This window comes from Xenopus laevis, chromosome 1L (assembly GCF_017654675.1).
Source record: "Xenopus laevis strain J_2021 chromosome 1L, Xenopus_laevis_v10.1, whole genome shotgun sequence".
Lineage (NCBI taxonomy): Eukaryota > Metazoa > Chordata > Amphibia > Anura > Pipidae > Xenopus > Xenopus laevis.
In genome coordinates, this window is record NC_054371.1 from 86,843,573 (window position 1) to 86,870,552 (window position 26,980).

Here is a 26,980-nt window from a genome sequence, read left to right on the forward strand (position 1 = left end):
TAATTTGAAGCATTTTTCATTTAACATTCAACGTATTAAAAAAAGCATGTACAAACATCTTTTACAGAAGTTAGGAACATTTTTACCTTCTGGAGTACTCTCATGTTTAGTGCTATATACATTTTTAAAGAATTAAATGCTTTTTATTGCGTAATAGTTTTATAGGTAAACTCACAACTTATTCAAGGAGAATTGGCAGTACTGTATTTCTAATATTGTGTAGCATGTTCATTCAGGACAACACAAAGTAGGCTTGCATCAAATGGCACTCTTGTTTAACTTTAAATGCATCATCCAACCCAAGTTTACCATACATGGGACAATAGAAGCTACTGATTTGGCTCCTCCATACCGAGTTGGCAGCTTATTGGCCCATTTGTGGGGGGCCTTCGTAATTGATATCTGGCAGATATCCATCGTGCAGGTTTGATGAGGATCACATCTTTGCATTGTTGCAGTTTTCTTCTCAGACCTGCAGAATGATCCAATCTTTGGGCCAAATCAGCTGATCAGATCACAGCTCCAGGGACCAGAGCGTAGGTGGCCAAATCATGCACAGCAAAATGAAATCTCAATATTTATGGCCAGCTTTAGTTAACAGTTACAGTGCATAAGAGCAATGGTCCAAGGGATACACTAGAAGTTTATAGGTGCCCGTTTCAGAATGCAAACATCACTCGCAAAGCCTACTCTGTAAAGAGTAATATAAAGACTTTTAGATTTGTTTTCTAATAGAATTTTAATGAGATGCTCCTATAGAAAGGATATGGTGGTAGAGAAGATAAAATAACTACTTTATTGCTAACAGAGTAACTAAAGCCTTGTAGAAGTTTGTTCCAGATGTTAAACTGAAAAATGCAGTTGCCAGCCATATCCAACGATTAACAGTTTGTGAGCCTTGTCAGCTTAAAAATCCAGTTCTCGTGTGAAGGCTATCATTTAGTCCCTGTTCAATTAGTTTTATATCCTCAAGGTTGTCTTTGATAATGCCGATCAAATGGCTCAGACCTTCTTGTTGTTGTTTTAGATGCTAGGGGAAGGGGAAAAAAAGATGGTGTAAATTAAGGATGTACAATTTCAAGCAGTACAAGTATGAATTTCTTTTCACACTGGGATGGATTTTAAATGTGAGATTGCCTTTTCATGTCAGTGTTTCGAGACAAGGATTGTTCAGCTAATTGTTCCTAAAACACACACACACACACACACTTAAATCTCAATAAGGATTATCAATCCATCATTCTTGTAGCAGAGACCAATCATTTAAAGGAGGTCAACATCTAAAAAAAACAAAAACGTTTTTGCCTAATAAAAGGAAACACAATGATAATAAACTTTCCAATTTAAAATTGTTAGTGCTTTGAAAGAAGCATTTGCTTAACTCCTTGTTACTATTTAAACAATGTTGGAAAAGACAGTCTCATCCAGCAAAACAGGTCTGCCAATCAGTTCCATCAACAGTCTGAGCCACCAGGGCAGAGAATAGAAAGGGACATACACGGCTTTCAATAGCAATACTTATACAAATACCTTAAAAGCCTTTGAAAACGTGTAATGAATGGATATTGCAAAGTTGCTTAGAATTATGTTTTCTTGTATTAGGCAAAAAATAATTTTTTCAGTTGACGTCGTTTAAAGGCACACAATGAATTTACAGAAGGCAAGGTAATTAAAATATTTGTTACAACTCTAGTGACCAATTAAAACAGATCAGCAGATTTTTATTGGTCGTCTGTTTTAAAGCAAGGACCTGATTGGCTGCTTTGGCTTACCAGGACAAACTGTGGTCCTTTAATTGCAATACCCCATAACTGCAGTAAACTCAAGTTTGTCAGAATACACTGGTTTTAGTGAGGCCTTGAGCATAACTAGTAAAAAGACCAAAAAAGGACATACAGGTGAAGGCCTGATACGTTTCGTGCCTATTGGGGCACTTACTCATAGCCTATGAGTAAATGCCTCAATTGGCACAACACATTAGCAGTTTGCATATAAACTTTTAAACATGGCCTATAACAAGGATGATCAGCCTGTGGCCCCTATATCTTAAATTATACTTCTCAGCAAACCTGAAATAGAGATTTGTGAGCTCCGGTATGACAGATGGAGGACCCAGGTTTCACATATTTGACGCAGTGACGAATTTGTTCAGTTTATTTAAAATTGTAGGTAACAGTTCTGTGCTTTCAAGGACCATAAACCCTGCCAAGCTAAAGATATGGCCCCTTTATTCTTTCCAAGGATCATACATGCTTATTACTGGCAGGGAAGCCAAAGTAGGAAAAAAATAAAGTGACAAAGGAAGAGAATGAGCAACATCATCAGCTGCACAATGTTCATGACCTTAAAAAAGGGGATAGAGGCACCATAGTAATTATATAACTGGACGTCCTTTAAACATTCTGTCCTAAAAATTATGCCATTCCCATTAAAGGGGTTGTTTACCTTTAACGTTTAGAGAGAGAGAAAGAGTGATATTCAGATACAATTGGTGATTGTTTTTCATTTTTAATTATTTGTTGTTTTAAGTTGTAGTACTTTTTATTCACCGGTTTTCCAGTTTGCAGTTTCTGCAATCTGGTAGCTAGGGCCCAAATTACCCTAGCAACCATGCACTGATTTGAATGAGAGCCCCTGAATAGATAGATGAGCAAGAAAAAGTAGCAATAACTATACATTTGTAGCGTTACAGAGCATTTGGTTTTAGATGGGATTAGTGATCCCCATTTGAAAGCTGGAAAAAGTGAGAAGGTTAGAACAGTAAAAAAGGATTAATGAAAATCAATTGAAAAGCTGCTTAGAAACATACTAAAAATTAACGTAACCGTGAACCACCCCTTTAAAACATATCTGCTTTTTTTAACCCAGGAAAAAAACTGTACTTTTAGCCTAAAATTAAAATAAATGTCTACCATTTTTTAAACATAGATATTAAAACGCAAATGATTTACCTGTTTGATCTCTCTCAAAAGATCTGCATCAACATAATATTTTTCTTCAGATCGTACTGCTCCAAAGTGATTCTGCATTCTTATTTGTGACATTAGTTCATTGAGTCTACCCTGAAAAGCAAGGCTCATTTTGTCAGTCTATACATGTATACACAACACAGGGCATGTTAGCTAAAGCTCAATTACTGAAATATTAGATTAAGTACAGACTGCTAAATAGCTAGAGGGAATAAACAGAGGCCAACCAGCTGTTCTTGAATGGCATGAGATTCTTAAGAGGTATGAAATTAAAATGTACAAATATTAACATGGATTTGCAAAACTCCTGCACATAACTTATTATATTATTATTATTATTATTATTACTTATATTATCCACAAAACAATAGATAACACTTTGGTATTTTCCTTAACCTTATGTTGTGTCCTGAGATTTTAAATAACTAAACAACACACATAATGGCAAGGTAGGTGAACATCCTTTAACAACTGACTCCCTGATTTACAAGAACTGCAGATATTTTGACACAAAAGTAGGCTAGACGTTTGGATGCAATTTCTTTCTTGTCTCTAAGGAAATAAAATAATGTCACAAAAGTTCCGGTGTCCCTCAAGATAAAAAAAAAAAGTTCACTATGATTATTTAGATAAAAGAGTTATCAAGTGAAAATTTCAGTCTCTCTGGCCTCTGGAAATATAGAAAGTGAGCCAGTATATTCTATATAAGCTACATTTATTTTCCTATTGAGCTAGTCAGTTAAGGGGTGACTGCACAACTGTACAATCACTCATCTGCTCATTGTATGCAGTTAATAATCTGCTAAACAGCTGTGGAAATACAATCTTCCCAGGATATGCTTTTGCTAGAGTGTCTCATCAGACTCTCTTGTATGCGTGGTCCCGTGATGCTGGTTGTGTCACATTTTTTCACCAAAGAAAGTAGCCAGGCTATGCATATAGCATAACAAAGCTCTATAAAGATACTATATTTTACTATACTTGTATACTATATGTTGAGCAATCCTAACTATTTTCTTACTTTATTTTTACCAAAATCAAGTGCTTTCTCTGTACATCTTTCAAGCATATTTGTGCTACTTGATGCAAATGATATTAAGTGATTTGACCAATTACTTTAGGAGATGAGGTGCCTGAGGGACAATGAGAACAAGTGACTTGTCCAAGGCCTTGAGAACATGATAAGCAACTGAATACTGTACAAGCATTTGATTGTGAGTCCTGCGACAACTAAGCCATTCCCTCCTTCTAGGGAGGAAGTTCTATAAATGCACTAATTGCTTATTAATGCACATATAATAAACAGAAGGCAAAAATTATGTTACTATCACTCACCTTAAACTGAGTGGGTGCATTAAGTTCACTCTGGATTGTGTCAAGCTGTACACGTAATTGCTCTTCTTCTGCTTGAATAGCAAATCCACTCTTCCTTTGTATTTCTTGTTTTATTAAAACCTGTTCAATATACATTAAATCTTACAATAGATCTTTATATCCCATACAGTGCACCATGTTTTTAAAGCATAATAAAAGCTACTTCTTTTTTAAACAAGCAATGACAAAGCATTAACCTCATAAAATCAGTAAAGCATACATAGTACAGGTATTTGCATTTCTGTGCCAGCAAGTCAATAACACAATAACGGGGGAATGTAATAAAAATCGGTAACGGAAAAACTATTCGCAATGCGAAAAGTTATGCCTTTGCGCGAACAAATTTTGCTTTGTGCGAATTTAATATAGCTTTTGCGAGCCCGGAAACTGTTTAGCGACCACTTCCGACAGTGAAAGACCGTTTGCAAATTTTATAGTTTGGGCCAATGCGCAGTCAATGTAATAAAACTTCTTACTGAAAAAGTTATGTTTGCTCCAAAAGATTACGACACCTTCAAGCACTTCTTATGAGTGCGCAATTAAAATTCGCAATGCGCAATTAAAATTCGCAATGCAATTACAGTTTAAGGAACAATATTACATTGCGAGATGTGGATTTTTAGTCTTATTGGTGCGAATTGTTTTGCTCTTTGCGACTTTTATTACATTCCCCTGTAAGAGATTTAGGGGCAGATTTATCAAAGGTCGAGCTGAATTTTCAAATTGAAAAAAATTTAAATTTTGAGCTATTTTTGTGTACTTCGACTAGGGAATAGTCCAAATTAGATTTTGCAAAAAAAATCGAATATCGAAATTTATCATGTTCTGTCTCTTTAAAAATTCGACTTTGACCATTCGCCACCTAAAACCAGCCCAATTGCTGTTTTAGCCTATTGGGGGCCTCCTATTTGAATCGAATTCGATCGTATGTGCTATTCCTTTGATTCGAATTAGGCCAAATGCGGACCTATTCGATCGAAAACTGACCTATTCAACCCAAAAAAAACTACTTAATTTTGGTTGGTCTTTTTGAATTTGTACTTCGAAGTTTTTTCAATTCGAAATTCGACCCTTAATAAATATGCCCCTTACAGTACCTGAACTTTTGCTGAAGTAACTCCCTCAAGACTGAAGTTATATGCAATGGCTCGGTCTTAGACAAGGTCATTGCTAAATAGTTATATACAGTAGAACCCCCATTTTACGTTTTTCAGGGGACCAGAAAAAAAATGGTGTAAAATCCAGAAAAATGTAAAATGAGGGAAAAATATTATGCATAATATATAGGTGGGGCCACAAAACAACAATGTAAAATAAGGGAAAATTTAAAATCAGGGGATTTAAAATTGGTTTCACTGTAATAAATATCTAGCTTAAAATAAGATTCAAAGGATTTAGCTGGACTGATGCCAAAAAAACATCCAGACCTGGTAATTCAAGTTTGCAAACCCAAGAACTCTTATGGGCAGATTTATCAAGGGTCGAAGTGAAAATTCGAATTAAAATTTTCACGTTTTTATATGGCCAAAACGGTGAAATTCGACCAGGGAATTGTTTTTTGTTTTTTTTTTTTAAATCACATTTGATTTTCGAGATTTATCATACACTGGCCCTTTAAGAACTCCAATTCGACTATTCGCCACCTAAAACCTGCCAAATTGCTGTTTAAGCCTATGGAAGACATCCTGGGATCAATTTGGAATTGTTTGCAGCCTTCCTGACATTTGAGTTGTTTGAGCTGAAAAAACTCAAATCGAGTCTGAAAAGCTCCAAAGGAATTTAATTCGAGTTTTTGGGACGATCCTATTCACCTGACTTTTAAAAATTTGTTTTTAAAAAAACGAAATTCAACCATTGATAAATCTGCCTCCCAGACTTGATTTTTATGTTCCAAAAAAAAAAAAAAAAAAAATCCCCACTTGCAGTAAATCAGAGGCACACTGCATTTGTGATTATACTATGAGAAAGACTAACCCTAGGCAGCTTGTGTCAGACAGTTCAGCACCTGGTACATGAAAAACGACATTTACCAGGTAAACACTCCAAATTTCTGTTAAAGTTTTCTCGAAATGTTTGAAAGAAACACTATTACCTGAAGTACTCTGTGAGAAAGCTCCATTAGTTTCCTTTTGTATTGGGCAATTTTAGCCATTGTTGTAGTTTGGTTTTTCTGAAGTTCACCAATATCTTCCGAAACAATCTGAGGGAGATGTTTAAGGTCGTTAATTTTTTTTATGTTTTTCCCCATCAATATGTATATTTTATTTATAAGGCACTACTTGTACAACCAGTCCAGATAATTAAAACAATACATTCTTAGAAAATGGGAAACAATAATAACTATAAATGCAAAAATCCTGTTACATATAAGATTAAAGCTAGCCATAGACTCAAAGATCCGCTCGTTTGGCGACATCGCCAAACGAGCGGATCTTTCCCCGATATGCCACTAACGGCATGGCTATATCGGGGGTAATTCGAACGTTCGGCCGTATGGCCGAACGATCGAATTACGATGCGCCAAGGGGCTCCGACGGGTCGGTCGGTTAAAAATCCAACCTTCCCGATCGATATCGTGGCCAGATATCGAACGGGAAGACCCGTCGGAAGCCCCCACACACGGGCAGATAAGCTGTCAAATCGGTCCAAACGACCGATATCGGCAGCTTTATCTGCCCGTGTATGGCCACCATAAGTACTAGGTTTGAAGGACAACATGAAGGAGGTTCCTTTCCCAGATAATTATAGTCTATTATATAGAGGCAATAAAAACATTGTACATAAATGTTACATCAAGTCTGCTCTGGTGTTGCTTTGTCATCTGATCTTGGACTTCAAGTCTTCTAAGCAGCTCCTTGAAGCTAATCATAGGAACAGGGATGAGCCTGGGAGAATAAGAAAATGTTAGTTGCATATACAGCACCAATATCTGTTGAATATGAATGAACATTTTGTTACATTGTTTAGCCTGTTACTGGATGTTAAGAGCCAATGCTTCTGTATAAATGTATAATAAAACAAGAGCAAAAACTTGGATATATTAGTAAAGGTAAAAGGTCCTAATTAATTAAAAACATCATCGGAGGGGACAGCAGTGTTTTTCAAAGCTCGAGCTATTGAAGTAAGAACAGCATATCAAATATGCATGACAAATTAAACAACAGGGCTTATATGCCATCTTTAGGAGTTAAAATCACAAAAACATATTTGCATTGTTTATTCTTTGCTGGAAGACCAATTTATAAAACTATTAGAGTTTATGGATGAGTATATCTTTGCAATAGTAATGCTGTCCAGTCCGCACCTTTCAGGATCTGGATTGTCCACTTTGGCTTGTTCCCAGATTATTGGATCAACACCTAATACAAAGAAAAAAATAAAACCAATAATATTCACTTTCATATAAATACTGTTGAAAGCAAAATGTGACAAACCATTAATGCTTCATGCTTTCTCACTTCACCTTAGTTAGACTAATATAAAGGTGTCTTATGTACAGAGCTTTTCTTACAAGTATGGAAAACTTCATTACTTATAGAGTTACAAAACCATACTTTCCCATAATTGACTTTCACTAACCAACGTATGATAGATAACTGGAGTAATACCTGAAGGAGGGTTATGGATGAGTTGTTTAATCTGTGCTGCAGAAAGTTCTGTTCTGGCCATTGTCCCTGTGACTCCAAGCTGCTGCAGATTACTTTTGATGTGCGCTTGTTCAAAGTAACTGAAAAGAGCGCTGGCTCCAACACGCCTTGAAGTTCCATTAGGAGACCGCTCTACAACATAGATTATGACTTCTGTTCTAAAATTAAAGTGAAAAAAACATAAAATGCACAATGCAGAACCTAGAAGTCTGTACTAGAAGTCTGCAATATGGCAAATTCTAATCATCACTCTAATTATTGACTTTTTAGCCTTAGGGTCAGTCCACACGAGCAGATTTGGGGAGATAAGTCGCCCCAGTGACAAATTGCTTTCCCGAATCTGCTTGTGTGGACTGACCCTAAAGCTGGTCATGCACAGGCCAATGTTGTTTTTGTGCATTACCAAAATAACAGACTCTCAATATCTTATCAGGGATCATTCAGATAACTAGGTAGGCCTGAAAAGCCTAACAGTAAACACTGTGTGAAGCTACAGATATAGTTCTCTTCTAAGTCCAATTTAGTCCACCACCTAGTGTAGCATTGCAAAAAAGTGATCTTAGTTTTTGGAAATGTCTTCATTCCATACAGGTCGTTTCTGTTCAGTCATGGGTTGCAGGGGTGCATGTAAAAACTGCCAGGTGAAAACAGAGAGTGAACCCAAAGAAAATAACCACTGAATAATAACCATTGGCCTAAAATGTATCACATATTACCTGTATTTGATTTTAAGTGGACTCTGAGAATTAATGAATTCCCAAATACCTACTCCTGCTATTTATGGTTTTTGTAGCAGTTTATACAAATTTTCATATGTTAGCAACTGCTTTGTTACGGTTTACAGTTTTATATATAAAAAGGTGACTCAGTTACACACACAATCAATTAGATTTGTGCCAGAAAAATATTTGCAATGTTTACTACAGGGTTGGAAAAAAACCTACAAATATGAAATGCCCATTGTAATGTTTTATATTCACTAACACTATCTACACAAACAAAATGATATATTAATACAGAACATCATTCTATCTATATGCAAGGCTGGCACTTACTGGTCATCTGCTTTAGCTGTAACACCTTCCACATTCACAGTTAATATCTGGTGTCCCCCAAGGACTTTGTGCAGAGATTCCACTAGCTGTTGTTGCTGGACTCTGATGTCCAATTCCTTTTTGTTGAAGACAAGCGATATCAAACCATCTTCATCCTTGTTATTAGGGATATAGCTGAAACCAACAGCCTAAGGGAAACGATAAAGCAAGAAAGTAAAAGGATTAAGCTTTATTTTTTTAAAAGACTAATAAATACTGATACGTAAGGTGCATAATAAGTAATATCTCTAATAAGCACTATCTAGGTCACACTCTTTAGTTCAGGGGTGCCCAGACTGTTACCCTGGGATCTACTCTCAACACCTGGCCCCCATCAGGAGATCTACCTTGATAAAAATAGTGGGCCGTCTACCGTATGGCACAAGAACAAGTATCCAGTCCATAAAATGGTTATAATACTAGTGTATTATATACAGTTGGTCCCAGGAGCCTACTGCAAAGCTCTGCCTCGTCCATATTAACCTACTAGAAGCCAGCAGAAAAGGAGCTGCAGGCCCTTAGGGACGTGTCCAATCAGCCATTTATCAAGGCAACATGCATCTCCAATTCGCTGCACTAGCAGAGCCGAATTAAAAAACGGAAATTCAGCTCTTAAAGTTACCAGAGGTGGCTTTTTATTTATTAAAATGCAAAGCTCTGCATACACAGGCAGCTATAGATAAGATGAGTGTTATGTGTTTTACAATAAGCCCCAGGCTAGTATCCTTAGCCACAAGGTAACTTATTGCCTTAAAAATACACTGGCAGGCAGTACTTATCTTCTAGCAGCACTTAATCCCTGGCCAGGCAGGACTCACCACTGAATAAAACATGCACTGGCTTGTGTGACACACTGCCCAGCTCCACACTCACAGTAATGATGATGGGCCTCGGGGCGACTAATCTCCCTGAACTACCTTCCCACCAGCTAGAATGAAAATTGCTAACGGGATGGCACTCGGAGTGCTACGTTTTCCTAATCGATCCGAGTGTTGTCCCGCAGGCGATTTTCATTCTAGCTGGCGGGAAGGCAGTTCGGGGAGATTAGTCGCCCCGAAGAAGAGGCGATTTGTCGCCGGGCGACTAATCTCCCCGAATCTGCCCGTGTGTCTCTGCCTTTACAGTCATATGAAAAAGTTTGGGATCCCCTCTCAGCCTGCATTATAATTTACTCCACTTTCAACAAAATAGATAACAGTGGTATGTCTTTCATTTCCCAGGAACATCTGAGTACTGGGGTGTTTTCTGAACAAAGATTTTTAGTGAAGCATAAACTGGAGTGCAAACATACAAACACTGTCTCATCCAAGTACTGCCCCCAGCAAATTGTGACAGCTGCAAACTATTTTTCCATGTTTTAAAAAGGGAAAGGATAATATTCAGCAAACCTAAAGCAAAATTAAGTGTTTACTAAGCTGAAAATCAACAAAGTTTAATTATTCAACTTTACCTTAAATCTACAAAATGGGTTTTCCTGGGTGAATTCCACAGGAGGTGTGTTATTCATAAAAAAGCCTTTTCCTGTTCCCCAAAAGGCCTGAAGTTGGTTCCACTTTGCCAAGATTGCATCTCGCTCATCCCCAAGTAAAGTTGGTGCAGAAAGAGCACTAGCAGTGTTTATAAGTTGGTTTGACTGGGGGTTGCTTTGAACAGATTGGTTGAAAAGACCACCTCCAAGCACTACAAAACAAACATATTGTAAATAATTAATGATTTTACTAATCTAAATGCTGTTGTTTAAAGGGGAACTCCACAAAAACATAACTTATGCTTTTTGAAAAGTAAACATAATTTTAAGCAACTTTGCAATATACATCAAACTGGTTTCTGACAGTTCCCTAAGCCTAGCCCCCTGCTCTTCTGCTGAGCTTTCGGACTACTTTGCTGAGCTGGCTGACTACAGTTACTTTGTACCAACAGCCATCTGTCCTCAGCCTGCATCCTCCAAACCCCACAATTTCCTGCACACGTGATTTCAATAAGGAACGGAACATCACAGTGCAATGCTGCTAGAACATTTGACAGCAATATTCTTTTGTGACATAAGTTACAAATGCCAATGGGAATGCCACACCACCACTTCGGTTTAAAAAAATTGGAATGGTTTGGAAAATTCACATTTTCTTAGGTGATTTCTAGTTCATCTTGTACCATTAGTTTTCAGTTGTGCTACTCTCGTTCAGTCCCCCAAAGAATTCCATGGAGAGTGTGAAAAGCCTAATTACATTTGCAAGTCCATTAATAAAGCATGTCAGAGTATATTCCCACAGTAAAATGCAAGTTGAAGTATAGCAGAGAAATTATCTGATTAAACCAGATCAGACAGATTATAGTACAGGCATGGAATCCTGTATCCAAAAACCCCATTATCCAGAATGCTCTACATTAGGTAGGCCATTTCCAAGCAAATAATTTTAGTTTTTAAAAATGATTTCCCGTTCTTTTCTCTGTAATAATGAAGCAGTACAGGTATGGGACCTGTATCCAAAAACCCCATTATCCAGAATGCTCAATGTTAGGGGAAGGCCATTTCCAAGCAAATAATTTTAGTTTTTAAAAATGATTTCCCTTTCTTTTCTCTGTAATAATGAAGCAGTACAGGTATGGGAGCTGTTATCCAGAATGCTTGGGGACCTGGGGTTTTCCAGAAAACTGATCTCTCCGGAATTTTGATCTTCATACCTTAAGTCTACCAGAAAATCAGTTAAACTTTATATGAACCCAATAGGCGGGTTTTGCTTCCAATAAGGATTAATTATATCTTAGTTTGGGTCAAGCACAAGATACTGTTGTGTTATTACAGAGACAAGGGAAATCATTTAAAAACAAATCAGGATTATTTGGATAAAATGGAGTCTATTTGACATGGCCTCCCCATAATTTGGAGCTTTCTAGATAAAGGATTTCCAGATAATGAATGCCACACATTTACCTTGTACTTGATGGTAACTAAGTTGCATGAATCCACATTTGTGGGTTTATTTAATGTTTAAATCATTTTTAGCAGACTTAAGGTATGGTCATTCAAATTTCTTATGCAGAAAACGTCAGATGCCAACACTTTCTGGATAATATATCCTATACCGGTACCACAAATTTTACCAGGTGGTTGATATATACTGCTGATGCTAACACGTCAGTCATTTTTTCCCCAAATCCTTTCTCCCGCATAAGGAAAGATTGGCATCAGTGGAAAAGTCCAATGCCGTACAGTAATAGTGCACATGTAATTAAAGGGATCGTTTTCCATAACTTTTTGGATGTTACAGAATGTCATAGCCTTAGCAACCTCATTGGTCTTATATTTTATTTTATATAGTTTGTTCATTATTTACCTTCCTTTTCTGCCTTTTTTAGCATTCAGATAGGGTCACGGATCACTGCAGCTAAAAAAAATCTGTGAAACTTCAGTTTTATTATTGCTTATCTATCTATTCAGGCCCTTTTCTATTCACCTTCCATACTCTTATACAAACCATTTGCTGGTGGCCATTGTAAATTGCAGCTGAATAAATTCCATACTGGAGACCAGACAGCTGCTGAAACTCCAAAATGGAGAGATGTTGAATAAAAAGCTAAATAACGTAAAATCAAAACTTTGTGACAAACTGCAAAGACATAACACTGTCTATGTGATACTAGAAGTTAAAGGTGAATAACCCTTTTAATATTTTCAACTGCAGAAATCAGTCAAATTCTGATAAACTTATCTAATTCATTTCTTTCAATACAGCCTTAAAGCCATACATTTATTAAAGACAGCTGGCAATGCAATAGTAAGCTGTTGCTAACAGGAGCATAAATAAAATGCAAAAATAATTACCTGTAGATTTTCAGCCTACTAAACATTTTTAAGGCAAAATATACATAGAATCCCACCCAATAGTGATTTCATACTAACCAGGCTGTTGTTGCTGGGATGTATTGAATCCACTGAAACCCAAACCTGTTCCAAGGCCAGTACCTAGACCAGTGTTTGTTGTAGTTGGCCCAAAAGCAGTTCCAAACCCAAATCCCTTATTTTGTGTAGCACCAAAGAGACCTATATAAAATAAGGTTGAAAATGTTTTTTTTTAGGAAATATTTTACATTTGCATAATATGAACTAAGCAAACAAAGAAAATATATACTATACTAAGGTGGTTATAACATACAAAATCAGTAGAGCCATTAGGCAGACTGGTGGCCATAAAAATCTAGGCTGTGGGCTTCCAGTTGTATAGTCCAGCATTGCATTCAAAGCATCTAGTAACACATTTGGAGAATGGAAGCAAATCACATCATTTATGCTGGACATTATTTAGTAATGCAGTTTAAATGACATTTCCATTTAACAGAGTTCATCCTTTTTAAATAACTTCATCCGTACACCAGTGTCACCACAGAAGGTAGAAGCAGTAATGAAAGTGTAATATTGGGCAGGATTTTGTCAGTCCTGCTATAGAACTAAACTGCTTGAAACTACCTACAGCTAGGTATTGGTAGGTGCTGGGAATCACTTTGCTTTTTAATCTGATACACTTCGAACACTTAACTTGTTAAAGGCTAATGTTCCTTTTGCAAGGATAGACATATCCTGTATGCTACTCATTTTCTTTAAGACACATTTTAAGGGAGTTAAGTAGTTGTATGCATACACGGTGTTGTACAATCTTATGATCTACAAAAGTATACACAGGGAGGACAAGTATTATAATACATAAAATAAATAAGTAGAAATAAACAGAGATTAAGTGTCATGTGTAGGAAGGGGGTTCGTGCCCAAATAGCTTAATGTGGTGGATAACAGTGTTAATAATATTCTAGTGCTCCAAAAGGTAGAATCTGAGTTTTTTCTTAAAGAGATTGAGAGAGGAATTCAGGGATGGAATTCAAGAGGTAAGGAACAACAAGATAGAAAGGTTTAAGACAAGAGATGGCAGAGGGTGTGGATGGTGTAAAATTACAGAGAAGAGCAGAGGAGACTGACAGGACAGTACAGGGATACATGCGAATAAATATAGTGAGGAGCAAAGGAGTGAAAAGCTTTGAATGTTAGCAAAAGTATTTTGTATTCTTTGGTTAACAGGCAGCCATACTAAAGATTCTACTTGGGGCTCAACAGGTTTCCTCTAAGGAGAAAGCACAAGGATCCTAGCAGCAGAGTTTAAATGCAGGGAGAAAAATGAGAGAATGGGAGCCTGGATAGATTGCATTAACCTAAAAGGGATATGGATTTAGTGTTTTAGCTGTTGTTTATGAAAGAAAGGGGTGATAGCAATATTGTGGAAGAAGAAGCGCAGCACTATATAAATAAAACCTATTCACATTCCACTATTGTAAATACATTATAGTACATACAATAGTGGTATTGTGTTTGTCAAGCTATTTTATAGTATAAGTACGCCACTGAACACCCATCTGAATCATTAATCTCTGACGCAAACTGCACGCAGAGATGAATAATTGTGTTGAAATGTTTTCTGGACTGTTTTCTGTTTTTTTGGACTGTGTAGGGAAAATAGATATCTAAATATGAAACAATCGACCCTTTTGACTCAGGCTCCAATATGTAGAGGGCTAGAATGTTCTCCTCAAAACATTATAGTGTCAGACTCCTGCACATAGAACTATTTGTAATGTAAAATTTCTGTTCCATGAGTGCAGAATAGAAGGGGTTAAAGCAACACAGAAACACATTTTAATAGGATTGTATCAGCATGACTTGAAAAACCGAGGGGATGGCATACGTACATCATTTTGGCTCATTTTCCATCTAATTCAAGACAAGCGTATATTTTTCAGAAAGCAATAACATTTCTCAGTTTCAAGATTTCATATGTTGTTTTTGTATTATTTTCAATTAAATATAGGGCAGATAAGCAACTCATCTTCATTATATTTATAAGTTTAACACAATTTCCCAGCTTTTTTGGACATGGAGTGGTAAGTTTTCCCGCAGTTTCAGTCATTTATTTGCATTTACACCAATTTTACAGGCAAACCTGTACACCCTCCCGTTTACACCCTCCCCCTATTTGTGTTTTTTTCCAAATGTACCTAAATATATACAGAACATTTTGTTCTGCATACACCCACATTAAACTAAACATTTATAGAAATTAAGTAAGCAACTTATTGATCAATGCAGAAACATCAATTTTAGTGTTCTTACCTGAAGTTGTGTTTGCTGGAGTAGTGAAGCTAAAAGCTGACCCAGTAGGTGCAGTTGTAGTTGTTCCAAAGCCTCCAAATCCACCTTTAAAAAAAAACATTCAACAATTACATAAACTACACACAACTGATTTGTCTTTTTTGGTGTTTTACAATGAACATTTCATGTTAAATGAAAGTCTTCCCACTCTATTTATGTGATAAAAAGAGCATAGGGAAATTGTTACTTTACATGGCAGCTGAGTTTTCCAGGGCTTTAGTGGGCTTTTAAAATTATTATTTACCTTCTGTGCTTCTTATGCACCACTATGTTTGGTCAATAGCATCTTAAAGACAGTCCAGTAGCAGCAATCTATCTCTCCTTAAACAGTTATTACGCAGGAGGTAGTTATCAGAACCTGTGTTTCTTGTTCACTCTTAAACAAGATGGTACCTGACAGAAACCTAGACAGTTCATCACATCATTAAAACCATGTTGACTGGTCATATTGAATGCTAAATATATGTGTATACTGTTCCTTTAAAGAGGCATTTTACCCATACATTTTCAGTAGTGTAGATAGAAGTATAAAAGATAAAAGAGAATCTGCATTATTTTTTTACTTGTATTCTTTGACCTGAATGGCTTACATTTTTATTTTGTGGCTTGGAATTTCAGCTGCTACCTGGTTGCAATGGCGTAATTACCCCAGTAACCAGCCAGCAGTTTGGAAAGCAGAAGCGAAGATGAAGAAATAGTCTCAACAGAAAGGTAAGTCATCAAAAATAAGAAGAATAACCAAATTGAAGTCTCAGTTACTGAGCTTTTTTGGTTTAGTGACAATAATGACCAATTTTAAAAGTAGCTTAGAATGGGACCACCTATAATACATTAGGTTAAAGCAAAGGTCAATGCTATTGTGAACTTCCCCTTTAGACGAGAAGCAGGTGTAGGTTTACCGCTTCATGGGGGTAAATGCGCTCTGTGGTGTTCAGACATATGCGTACATCTGAATGCAAACAGAATACAGTAAAACATGCCCCAATTAAGAATAATGCCAAAAACAAGCACAACACGTTCAATCACAGGATGATTCTAATGAAAAAATAACAAATACAACTGTACAAAAATTACCATCCCATTGTTAATATCATGGGACAATGCAAAAGGAGTATGTTGTGTGCATACAGCACTGGAAATGAGGAAGGGAATGACAAATGCACTACAATGACAGTGTACACAAACCATACATAAGCCAATGAGAGTGTAGTTTTGTAAAGGCTGTGTGTACACCTTTCACCTAAAAGAACAGTATGAAAAGTGTAAAGGCAGGGTAGTCCAACTAAAACAAAAACATATGCCTTTGTACATTTCTTGTGCTCTAGCCTCATTACTGATGAAGTCAATGCATTGTTGGCATGTATTTTTTTTATATAATAGCATTAACTTTTTATTGCATTTATGCGTGTCTCCTAACGCTTCCCTGCACAGTTCTGTTGCTCAATGTGATAGAATGTGGGCAATAGAACTGAGCAGAGAAGTATGCACAGACGCTTCCTCAATCAGTAAATTAAACTTCAGACTTCCTGTAAGCTGTTGCAAGGACAGAGTAGCAGAGGGAGCTCCAGTTACACATTCACGATATTAGCAGTATAAAATTGAAAATATCATGAAATCTTTAAGAATATATATGGGTGGGTATATGAACCCTATAAGATGGTTCTACGCTGCACAATTTGCAGATATTGCCGGTCTGCTGTATGCACCACTGTCGTTCACTCCGCCTATCGTGCTTGTTGGAAAGGGTAAGCAAAAACGTGCATACTGTTCTGAGGGCTGGTGAAACAGAACATAGATGCAAAATCACAACAAAAACTTTATATCAAGAATCATTAAATCTATATGAAATGAAATGAATATTATGAAATGAAATGAATATTGAAATCAGAGGAAGAATCATATACAAGAGCAATCCATTTAAACAGGGCTATATGTGTTTTTTAAGGTGTAGTGAACATGGGCAGAGGCAATGAAGATATATACATAGATGGTATACATCTGTGCAAACACCCTGCTTCACATGTACAAAAATAAAACTGGGTAAATATTTAGGCTGTGCAAAATAAAAAAATGTTTTTAATATAGTCAGTTAGCCCAAAATGTAATTTATAAAGGCCAGAGTAAGTGGATGTCTAACATAACACAACTTCCTGCTTTTCAGCTCTCTGAGTTAGGCAGCAACTTTAAAGGAGAAACAAACCCTTAGTAAGAAAAAACCCTACCCTACATAGACCTACTAGTCACAATCTTATTTTTGCAAAACTGCTTCCCCCACAGGAGGTGACGGCTAATAGTTCAAAGTACACCATACCACCAAACGTTATGAGGGAAGGGAATTCTTCTTTCTAGTCCGTGAGACTTTATAATATGGAACACATCAGTTAGGGTAATGGCACATAGTAAATTTCATCTTCCATGCTAAATCTACTCCAGGGTGGGTGACAAAACACAGGAATATGCCTTTCCACTGGTGTCATTGTGAATCACTGGCAGCAAAGCGATTTAATCGCACAACCTTTCAAGTGGTTACACAACTGCAATGTTTTACTAATGGTGTGCCATTACCCTTATGGTTTGCTCATATAGTAAAAGCAATGCTTAATTTTATGAGTTTTCTGATGAAAACTATTTTTATTCTAACTTTCTTTGTATTAAAAATACAAAACAATGCTTGACACAGAAATTATATTAATAATAGAACCTACGGACACAGCAGGGGTTTGTCTACTGACAAAGCAAACAACTGGTGTGACATGAGCCTTATGCAGATACAGTTTTAACCTTCCAAGATGCATAAGTGGTGGTTCACCTTTAAGTTAATTTTTTGTACGTTATAGAATGGCCAATTCAAAGCAACTTTTCAGTTGGACTTCTGACACATTCCAGCTTTCAAAAGGGGGTCACTTATTCATATTCCAGTCTCTTATTCAAATCAGTGCATGGTTGCTAGGGTAATTTGGACCCTAGCAACCAGACTGAGGAAATCACAAACTGGAGAGCTGCTGAATAAAATGCTAAATAAGCCACAAATAATAAAAAATGTAAATAAATTGCAAATTGTTTCAGAATATCACTCTCTACATCATACTAAAAGTTAAGTCAAAGGCGAGCAACCCCTTTACCAAAAAAAAAAAAACAAAAAAAAAAAAACCATTAGGACCCTACTCATTATTCAAAGGGGTATCAAAAGTCAAACTAGGAAAAAAAATATACATTGTATAAAATTACTTTCTACTACTGTTTGCCATGTCAGTAATAATCTCTGATAGCATATGACACATACTTAATGCATTCTGGTACAGAAATAAGGGGGCCCTTGTCACTACTTAGAAACAAACTATACTCTAGGACACAGTCCCACTTAAACAGTCCAATTCAATAGTAGTTTGTTGCTAGCTTTTTGTGAGCAGTGACAAATGTCTAAATGGAGGTATGTAGGCAGCGTGCAGCCCTTTAAAGGGGTTGTTCACCTTTAACGATTAATATGATGTAGAGTGATATTCTGAGGCAATTTGCAATTTATTTTAATTTTTCATTATTTGTGGATTTTCAGTTATTTAGCTTTTTATCCAGCAGCTCTCCTTTTTGCAATTTCATCAATCTGTTTGCTAGGGTCCAAATTACCATAGCAACCATGTATTTTGAATGAGACTGGAATATGAATAGGAGGAATAGGCCTGAACAGAAAGATGAGCAATATAAAGTAGCAACAATAATACATTTAGAGCCTCACAGAACATTTGTTTTAGATAGCATCAGTGAGCCCCATTTGAAGCTGGAAAGAGTGAGAAGAAAAAGGCAAATAATTCAAAAACTATAAAAAAAAAAAAAAAGAGGCCAATTGAAAAGGTGCTTAGAATTGCCATTCTACAACAGAGTTCTGCGAGGTTTACTGAAATATTCAATCTAAGCCAACAGTATATAAATATTACTTATTAATTCTAGATGTCTAGATGTCTCGCTCTCATACAAAGAGTCCCAAACTTAAAGTGATACTGACACTAAAAATTATTTTCAAAACATTATTATACATTAAAAGTTACATATAGGCCACGTTGGTTGTTTTTTGCAGATATGCTTTTGTATGTAATTGTTACTTGAAGTTCCTAAACCTGACTGACCCTTCTCAGCCTGTCAGTTAGAGTTTCTAATGCGAACAGACTACTGCTGCACAAATATGGCAGCCTCCTCATAGAGGAACATGGGGGTAAGAAAGGTAATGTAAAAGCATCAGGCAATTACTTTTATGGCAAAATTTAAATAGTATTCAAAGATAATGTTATGATGGATATAAAAAAAAGGTTATTTTCTGGTGTCAGTATCTCTTTAAGGGTTTAGTGCAGTAATAGGATTTGCATTTGAACTCCGTTGCAGCATTCAATTGGCTTAAATTAAATGAAGAAGTGAAACGGAAAAAATAATGAAACAATGCTGGAATGGTGGAATGTGTGTGATCTAAACTACATTGGTCCAAGAATGTTCAATATTCAAGTCCATTTCTGGATAGAGACTGAAAACACAATATCGATAAGTGTTCTCACTTATTATTTGTACATACGTTAAGCTAGCCATACACTGATCTGCCTACTTGGATAGGTCACTGCCCACTCAAGGTTGATCCAATAATAATTTGGCCTCTGGATCAATGGCCAGATGATACCAAGAACCAATGTAGATTCATTGGGATAACACTGCATTGACGGTTCAATACAGTTCCTGGCCAGTATGATTGATCTCTTGGGAAGGCCATCATTTTGGTCTAGTAAGGCTAAATCAGCAGGTAACATTGGCCCATTAATGGCTACCTTTACATTTTGCTTGCTACCATGTTTTTAACCTCAAATCTAACTTTCAATATTAATATGTTTGAATATTAACAAATTGTGCATTGTATTAATAGAAGTCAAAATTAACAGCACAGAACATTATCTGCTAAACTTCTTGTAGCATAGAAAAAATGTAAAAGTCACTTAGTCTAGCCCTGTAAAAAGAAGATATCCCCCTTGTCTAGATAAACTACAAAGAGCAAGGGGATTATTTACCTCTGCGTGTAGCTTTTTTTTTGTAAAAATATTTAGTGTTTAAATTATGCAGTTTGGTAGGGAGGAGAAGTTCTTGTTTACAGTTAGAAATTAAGTGAATTTCACACACAAGTATTCATAATAAGAATAGGATAAAACAAAGTATTTTATTAAAAAATTGTATGCCTTTAAACTAAGAAATTTTACATACTAAACACTATGCCACAAAAAAATACCCCAAAAATGGTTTGTAGCAACAATGTTATTATCCTACTGCATTGATCAATGCCTCCAGTGTACTAGTGTGACTTATTCTTGGACCAATGCGTTACATTTTATAAGACAAACATCACATACATTCATATTTCTCTACCTGCACTTGCCAGGCTGTTACCAAAATTGAAGGGTGCTGCTGGAGTAGAAACACTGAAATTCCCAATGTTAAAGTTTAAAGCTGGATTAGCAGCTAGTCCAAACCCCCCAACGTTAAACCCACTGGCATTGGAGGTCACCGATTCCAGCCCTCCAAATCCTGATGAGTAGGAAGCATGAAGAGAAGTTGGCAAGAATTAGAGTCACATGTACAAAGGTAGGGAAAAAGAAGCAAAAGAGACAGTAAAATAAGTATCCCACAGCAATATCCAATTGTATGTTATGTTTTGGCTTTCTTTTAAAAGCATCTGATCCCAGTAATGATCATGAAAGTTGTCCTTTAGTATTAAGTAGTCTAAAGCAACTGGACAGCTAAGTAATATTGAAAGCAGATCTTTTGTAGGCTTTTTGTAGCCCATGTGAATGTCCCTTGTGTGTCATTGTTCTAAGAACGAGACAAGATCTGGAGCATTTGGTTTTCCTTTGAAGCTCAAGGAAGTCACACACAAATACACAAGGGGGGTAGAAAAAGCTCAGATTAAAAACAGGTTTTCAGAGAAAATAACATTGGCTAAATATAAATTGTCAGGAGTAGAAAAAAAACAATGATGCAGCAACCCCATGTTTAAAGGGGTTGTTCACCTTCCAAACACTTTTTTCAGTTCAGTTGTTTTCAGGTTGTTCCTCAGAAATAAAAAACATTTTCAACTACTTTCCAATATTTCTTTTTTACTGTCTATCCAAAATTGAAGTTTAAAGTTGAATGTTCCTGGTGTTTCAGTCTGGCAACTCAGTAATTCAGGTGCAGACTCTAAACTGTTACAATTTTGCAACATTCAGTTGATACATTTCTCAGCAGCATCTCTGGAGTATTAGCAACTATTGTATCAATTATAGCAGCTGCCTGTTAATGAAACTCAGTGATTCTGCTCAGCAGGGACAAAGATAAGAAATGTATCAACTAAATGTATCAATTTAGAACAGTTTACAGGGTCGGCGACCCCCCTCCCAGAGCTGCTTTGGATGGTGAAAAAAGATACTTTACACTTCAGTATTAGAAAAACGGTGACACATAGAAAGTCATCATTTCTGGTGATCTATCTGAAAACAACTAGTTGTTTGAAGGTGAACAGACCCTTAAAGTGGACCTGTCACCAAGACACAAAAATCTGTATAATAAAAGTCCTTTTCAAATTAAATATGAAATCCAATTTCTATTTTTTATGAATGCATTCATAGCCGTTGTAAGCTCATTTAAAAATCTCAGCTGTCAATAAAATATTGTCTGCCCCTCCTCTATGCCCTGTGCCATGATTTTAGTACTTTGCCCCCCCTGCTTTGAACCAATTGCTGAAGGTTCACTCCAAAACAGAGACCTGCTTTTACCCTTTGCATACAGCCCTGTATTCATGAGGGGTTGGCAGAGAAAGGCACCTAGACAATTACTTTCATTTTCTATTCAGCACTTCCTAGATGTCACTGCTCTCCCCACATTCCCCCGTTCCCTTCTCCGTTTAATTGTTTAACCAGGGCATGGGAATGTACATCGGGTCCCCCATTCTGGTGCACAAACAAGATTCTGAGATGATACAAGACTTGTCTTAATAACAGTGACCACAAAATGGCTCCTCCATGCTTGCTAGAATTGTGAATTCCCAGACTGAAGGAAATAAGATTCACATAATTTATATAGTGTAATTAAAGTTCATTTTGCTTGACTAATGTGATAAAATAGGATTTTGAATATTTTTTTTGGGTGATGGGTCCCCTTTAAAAGACTAAAATATCTGATTGTTAAAGTTCAGTTTCTGTGAGCAATAAAGTTGACTAGGTTTGATTTAAAACCAGGCTGAAGATTGCATTTAAATGGAAGTTAGGTATCACGGTTGCATTTATTTTAGACTGAGACATAAAAATGTCACTTTAACAAACTGATTTATCACCAAAGAGGTTTTCAAAAATAAATAAATAAATAAATAACCAGAAAAGTATGGTCTTCCATGTTCGATATCTATCACCCAGGCTTGCTCAGATTGTGGCTTGGCAGTTAATGCCCTCCAAACTGATCATTCAGTAATGTGTCATATAATATGTTGCAATCTGATACCATACTGCCACACTGTTTACGTAATGTTTCTTGCTTGTTGGCTTATGCCAGATGAAAGGTTTTGACTCTACGGGGTTCATTTACTATCAGAGCACCATTTGCCATGATTTTAGTACTTTGCCCCCCCTGCTCTGAACCAATCGCTGAAGGTTCACTCCAAAACAGAGACCTGATTTTACCCTATGCATACAGCCCTGTATTCATGAGGGGTTGGCAGAGAAAGGCACCTAGACACCCAACATCCTGCCCCTTATCTTATCTTGTAATTTGGTGCAAGGTGCAGAGCACAGCCCAATTGCAAGTCCAAACCAAAGACACACTTGTGGCAGAGGCAGTAGTGAATGACCCCTTAAAACTTTTTAGAACATCAATACAATTGTTTGGGTTCAGCCATATGAGAACATCTATAACCCTGGAATAAGTGAACATCTAGGGAAAAATTACAGAATAAATCAATTTAAAACCTAAACAGGTTTTCCCAAAGGTCCTGGTAAACTTACATTTAAGTAGCTCAGGAGAAATGCAGATGCCATTACAAGATGTGAACATGAAATGGTTTTAATATAAATGATTATTCTACAAAAGTCACCCAAGAAATGCAGGACAGCACTGCAACTATAGCAAACGTATGATTAAGCAGTTAAGCAAGCTTATTCATACCTCCAAAGCCTGTTGATGCAGTTGTGGTAGTTGTACCAAAACCAAACCCTGATGTAGTAGTCTTAGGTGTAAACGTGCCAAGTGAAAATCCAGTATTAGCTAGAAATGCAGATATGGGAAATAAGCATTAGAACATAGTTATAAAATATTAAATATAGATAGCAAAATTAGCAATGAAAATTTAGCTTAGAGCACTACTCAGCATGTTTTACAGATTAAGTTTCTATGTTTGCATATTAGCAGTTAAATGGGGTGTACTGCCCAGCAGCTTTATCTCACAGCTGCATCTGAAGTACTAAATGACTATGTAGGTGGCTTTTCCTGCAACATACCACCCAGTATACAAATTACTTTCTCCCTGTGCATTTTAGCGCTCTACTGACAACAGGGAATAAAGGTCCACTCACATACAAATTAATGGGTTCTGACACAGACCCAATGCTTGGATACTTCATTTTGTGAATAAATGCAGCTAGTGCCAAAGCAGAAACACTCAACTATTTACCTTTGTCATAATATGATGAAATTCATTCAAGTAAATTTGACAAACGTTCATTAAGGGTAAGTCAAAGAAAAAATATTTCATTATGATTACACCCAATATAACATATCATAGGTTGTTTGCAGCTTAACCCACAGCCCTTCCCTAAAATCTTCCATTTAATGGTCAGATTTAAAGTTAAATTGCTCTAGAAAGCTTTTGGAAGCAAAGTAAGTTTGGATTTTTGCAATTCTTGGTGACAGTGTTGCCATGTATATTTTGGCTCCTTAGCTATAGGAGTTTTAATGAGGGGGGGGGGGGTCCCTAAGGCTGCATTTTGATTGATCTAGTACTAGGACAGACCTATAGTAAGCAAAATGCATCTCATATTTAAAGGACACTTCTCATTTTGAGTACAGTAATTTGTAGCCATAAAGTACCACTGTAATTTCCCACAAACATTAACACATTTTTCTCATTAGATCTACAGTCTGGTATGACAATTCCCATAATCCTGCAGCAATCCCAGTGGAAGATCAGTCACGTGTGGCTTTTTCTCATCTCTGATGGTGGACAATACATTTTCCCCATCCCGGCAAGTTTTGCTCACTCACCTTGGTTGGCCGGCGTCCCGGTGGTGGCACCAAAGTTGAACGCCATGCCCCTGATCAGCCGGAGGTTCTCTATAAAAATCCAACCCTCCTCCAACGGCCGGCTCCTGAGTCTCGGAGACAGCAACAAATCGTAGTAGCCCTACCAAATACTGATTGACTTCCGCGCTCACTAAAGCGCTTGTCAGATAGGTCAGCTCAGAAGGCAGGAGAACACGCCGCCTTGCGTACTGAACGACGTGTACGTCATCACCATAGAGACGCAGTTTTCTAGAGAGACAGTCACCCTATAGTAGAGAGACTCTGTTCATGTAAAGTATAGGAACGGCAGCGGCTAGTTCCTATCCTAGGAAAGGACCTGACGTCACGGTCATGTGATCCTACCATGTGACCGCTCCGCTGCAGCTTACCTATTCGTGAGCGGCAAATTCAAAAATTGGGAAAGTGGTAATGGGTTCTAGTGGCGGGCTGCGGACTCTTGACAGGACCTGCAACTAAATTCCCAGGGTTGCCAACTTGTGTTGTAGGTTTAGTACAGGTTGCAACCTCTACTTTAGGTTTTGGGGCAGTTCATTGTATCGCTGGATGTTTGTAGGGATTGAAGGGATCACTGGGCCTCTGAATTTCTGTGGGGTGAATCACAGTGAATTAATGTCAGCTAGACTGTATTCAATATTTAGACACCCAAATGCAGCTACAATATTGTTGTTGGAGCTGGGGTTTTTTTTTTTACCACTACTCTCGCACAATTAAGGTGCAACTAGGGTTGCCACCTTTTTAAAAAATCTTTACCAGCCAGGGAAGGGGGCTGGAGGATAGTTCTAAAAATGGGCAGTGCTGTGATGTCACGGAGCGGCATAGTGCTGTCACTGGGGGCGTGGCCATGATGTCAAGGGGTGGGCCAGAGTCGTGGAATAGGTAAGTATTTTTAAGCTATAGACGGAAGAAAAGGGTGGGCTGAGGGTGCATCTGAGGCAGGCCGGGAGCAGTTTGAATGGTGATCACAAATTTACCGGCAGCTACATTGCCGGTAAATTTGTAATACCGGCCCCCGGCCTGGGCTGGTATTTTACTGGCTAGGCCGGTGAAATACCGGCCAGGTGGCAACCTTAGGTGCAACAATGGCAAGATAAAAATGAATGTGCAAGACATACTGTCACAGCAATAATAATATTATATTCATTAACCATAAACAGCTTTGCTTTTCTGCCATGCACCCTTTAGTCTCCCTTAATGGAGAATAATGTAATAAATTGTATAGAAACTGTTGCCTTGGTGTTTCATGAGCTGACAGAAAAAGTGGAGCGCCCAGTCTAGTAATAGAACATGGGATAACGGTCATGAGAGGGACTTCCATTTAAGGAGAGGATCACTGCCCCTAAACCTTTTTAAAGGACCAGTAACACCAAGTTATCTTAACACTTAATTCCCCCCAAACTTCTATACAAGTCAGGCTTACTCTCCCCTTTGGCTTTCTTTTTAAATCTTGAGCTTCAATCAGACTTCCAAAGTGCTTCATAACAGAATGTGAAAAGGTGACGGCCGCTTGAATTCCTCTGTGTGCTGAACCAGAAGTCAGCTTCACATGGATGACCTAAAGCACCTAAGCTTTTTTTTTTTTTTTTTAAGCATCTGCAGTTTAAAAGTCTGTTTCTTTTCCTTCAGACAGCTTTGGGGGTAATATTGTGAGCATATATATTAAAGGAACAGTTCAGTGTAAAATTAAAACACTGGGTAAAAAAATGTTTTCAATACAGTTAGCCAAAAATGTAATGTATAAAGCCTGGAGTGTTTGGATGTTCAGAATAGAACAGAACCTAACTTCCTGCTTTTCAGCTCTCCAACTCTGAGTTAATGTGGCCAAACACGGCCAGATTAAAGATTCTGATATGGGTCTTTTAGACCGATTTGGCAGTTTATCTGTCCATATGTGGGGACTCCCAACGGGTCCCCCCAATCGATGTCAGGCCAAAAATCGGGCAGATACAGATCGAGCAAGTTTGATTTTTTTCTTTGATCCAGGATTGCATCGGCTAGTTCATGCAGTCCTGTGACCCGTCGGCGCCCATTCACAGGTTGTAATCCGATCGTTCGGCCCCAGGGCCGAATGTTCAGATTAACCTGATATCTCCCAGGAATATGGAGATGACCCCTGTATTAATATAACCAAGGATTCATAGAGCATGATGGGATCTGTAGTGCTGTTACAAGCCCACCCTGATCATGACATTATAAGCAATACAAATGCTACCTACCTCTTATGATCAACCCTTATAGTACATCATGGGAGATGATGAAGGCCCTTTCCAGATGCCAGTGATAAAAGCCTACATCCTAATTGCCCAACATTTTTGTTAGCTAAATAAACGCAACAGCAGTCAGGCTCCCACACATCTAATTACAGCCTTATAGTGAGTGCATTATGGGATCTGTAGTTTATGAATTGGCATA

General features: G+C 37.3%; 1 protein-coding gene across 3 annotated transcripts; it reads right to left on the reverse strand.

Annotated features, from left to right (window-relative positions):
- On the reverse strand, positions 1 to 24,857 carry nup54.L (nucleoporin 54kDa L homeolog). 3 transcript variants are annotated; one of them, XM_041591079.1, is made up of 14 exons: positions 24,533 to 24,857; positions 23,438 to 23,536; positions 20,672 to 20,830; positions 15,239 to 15,322; positions 12,986 to 13,126; positions 10,535 to 10,764; positions 9,046 to 9,233; positions 7,952 to 8,148; positions 7,648 to 7,702; positions 7,135 to 7,228; positions 6,436 to 6,543; positions 4,305 to 4,424; positions 2,952 to 3,062; positions 1 to 1,030 (listed from the first exon to the last, which is right to left on the reverse strand). In XM_041591079.1, the coding sequence occupies exons 1-14, from the start codon at positions 24,576 to 24,578 to the stop codon at positions 902 to 904; spliced, it is 1,761 nt and encodes a 586-aa protein (XP_041447013.1). In that variant the 5' UTR covers positions 24,579 to 24,857; the 3' UTR covers positions 1 to 901. The 3 variants fall into 3 exon arrangements, with proteins under 3 accessions (XP_041447013.1, XP_018108090.1, XP_018108098.1); XM_018252601.2 differs by lacking the exon at positions 20,672 to 20,830 and having other exon boundaries at positions 24,533 to 24,851; XM_018252609.2 differs by lacking the exons at positions 20,672 to 20,830; positions 23,438 to 23,536 and having other exon boundaries at positions 24,533 to 24,852.
- Positions 24,858 to 26,980: the final 2,123 nt, after the last annotated feature.

Coding starts and splice junctions, on each gene's coding strand:
- nup54.L (XM_041591079.1), bottom strand. CDS start 24,578: ATGGCGTTCAACTTTGGTGCCACCACCGGGACGCCGGCCAACCAAG. Junction 8,149..9,045: donor ACAGCTAAAGCAGATGACCA/GTAAGTGCCAGC, acceptor CTTTAATTTTAG/AACAGAAGTCATAATCTATG. Junction 4,425..6,435: donor TTTCTCACAGAGTACTTCAG/GTAATAGTGTTT, acceptor TATATTGAACAG/GTTTTAATAAAACAAGAAAT.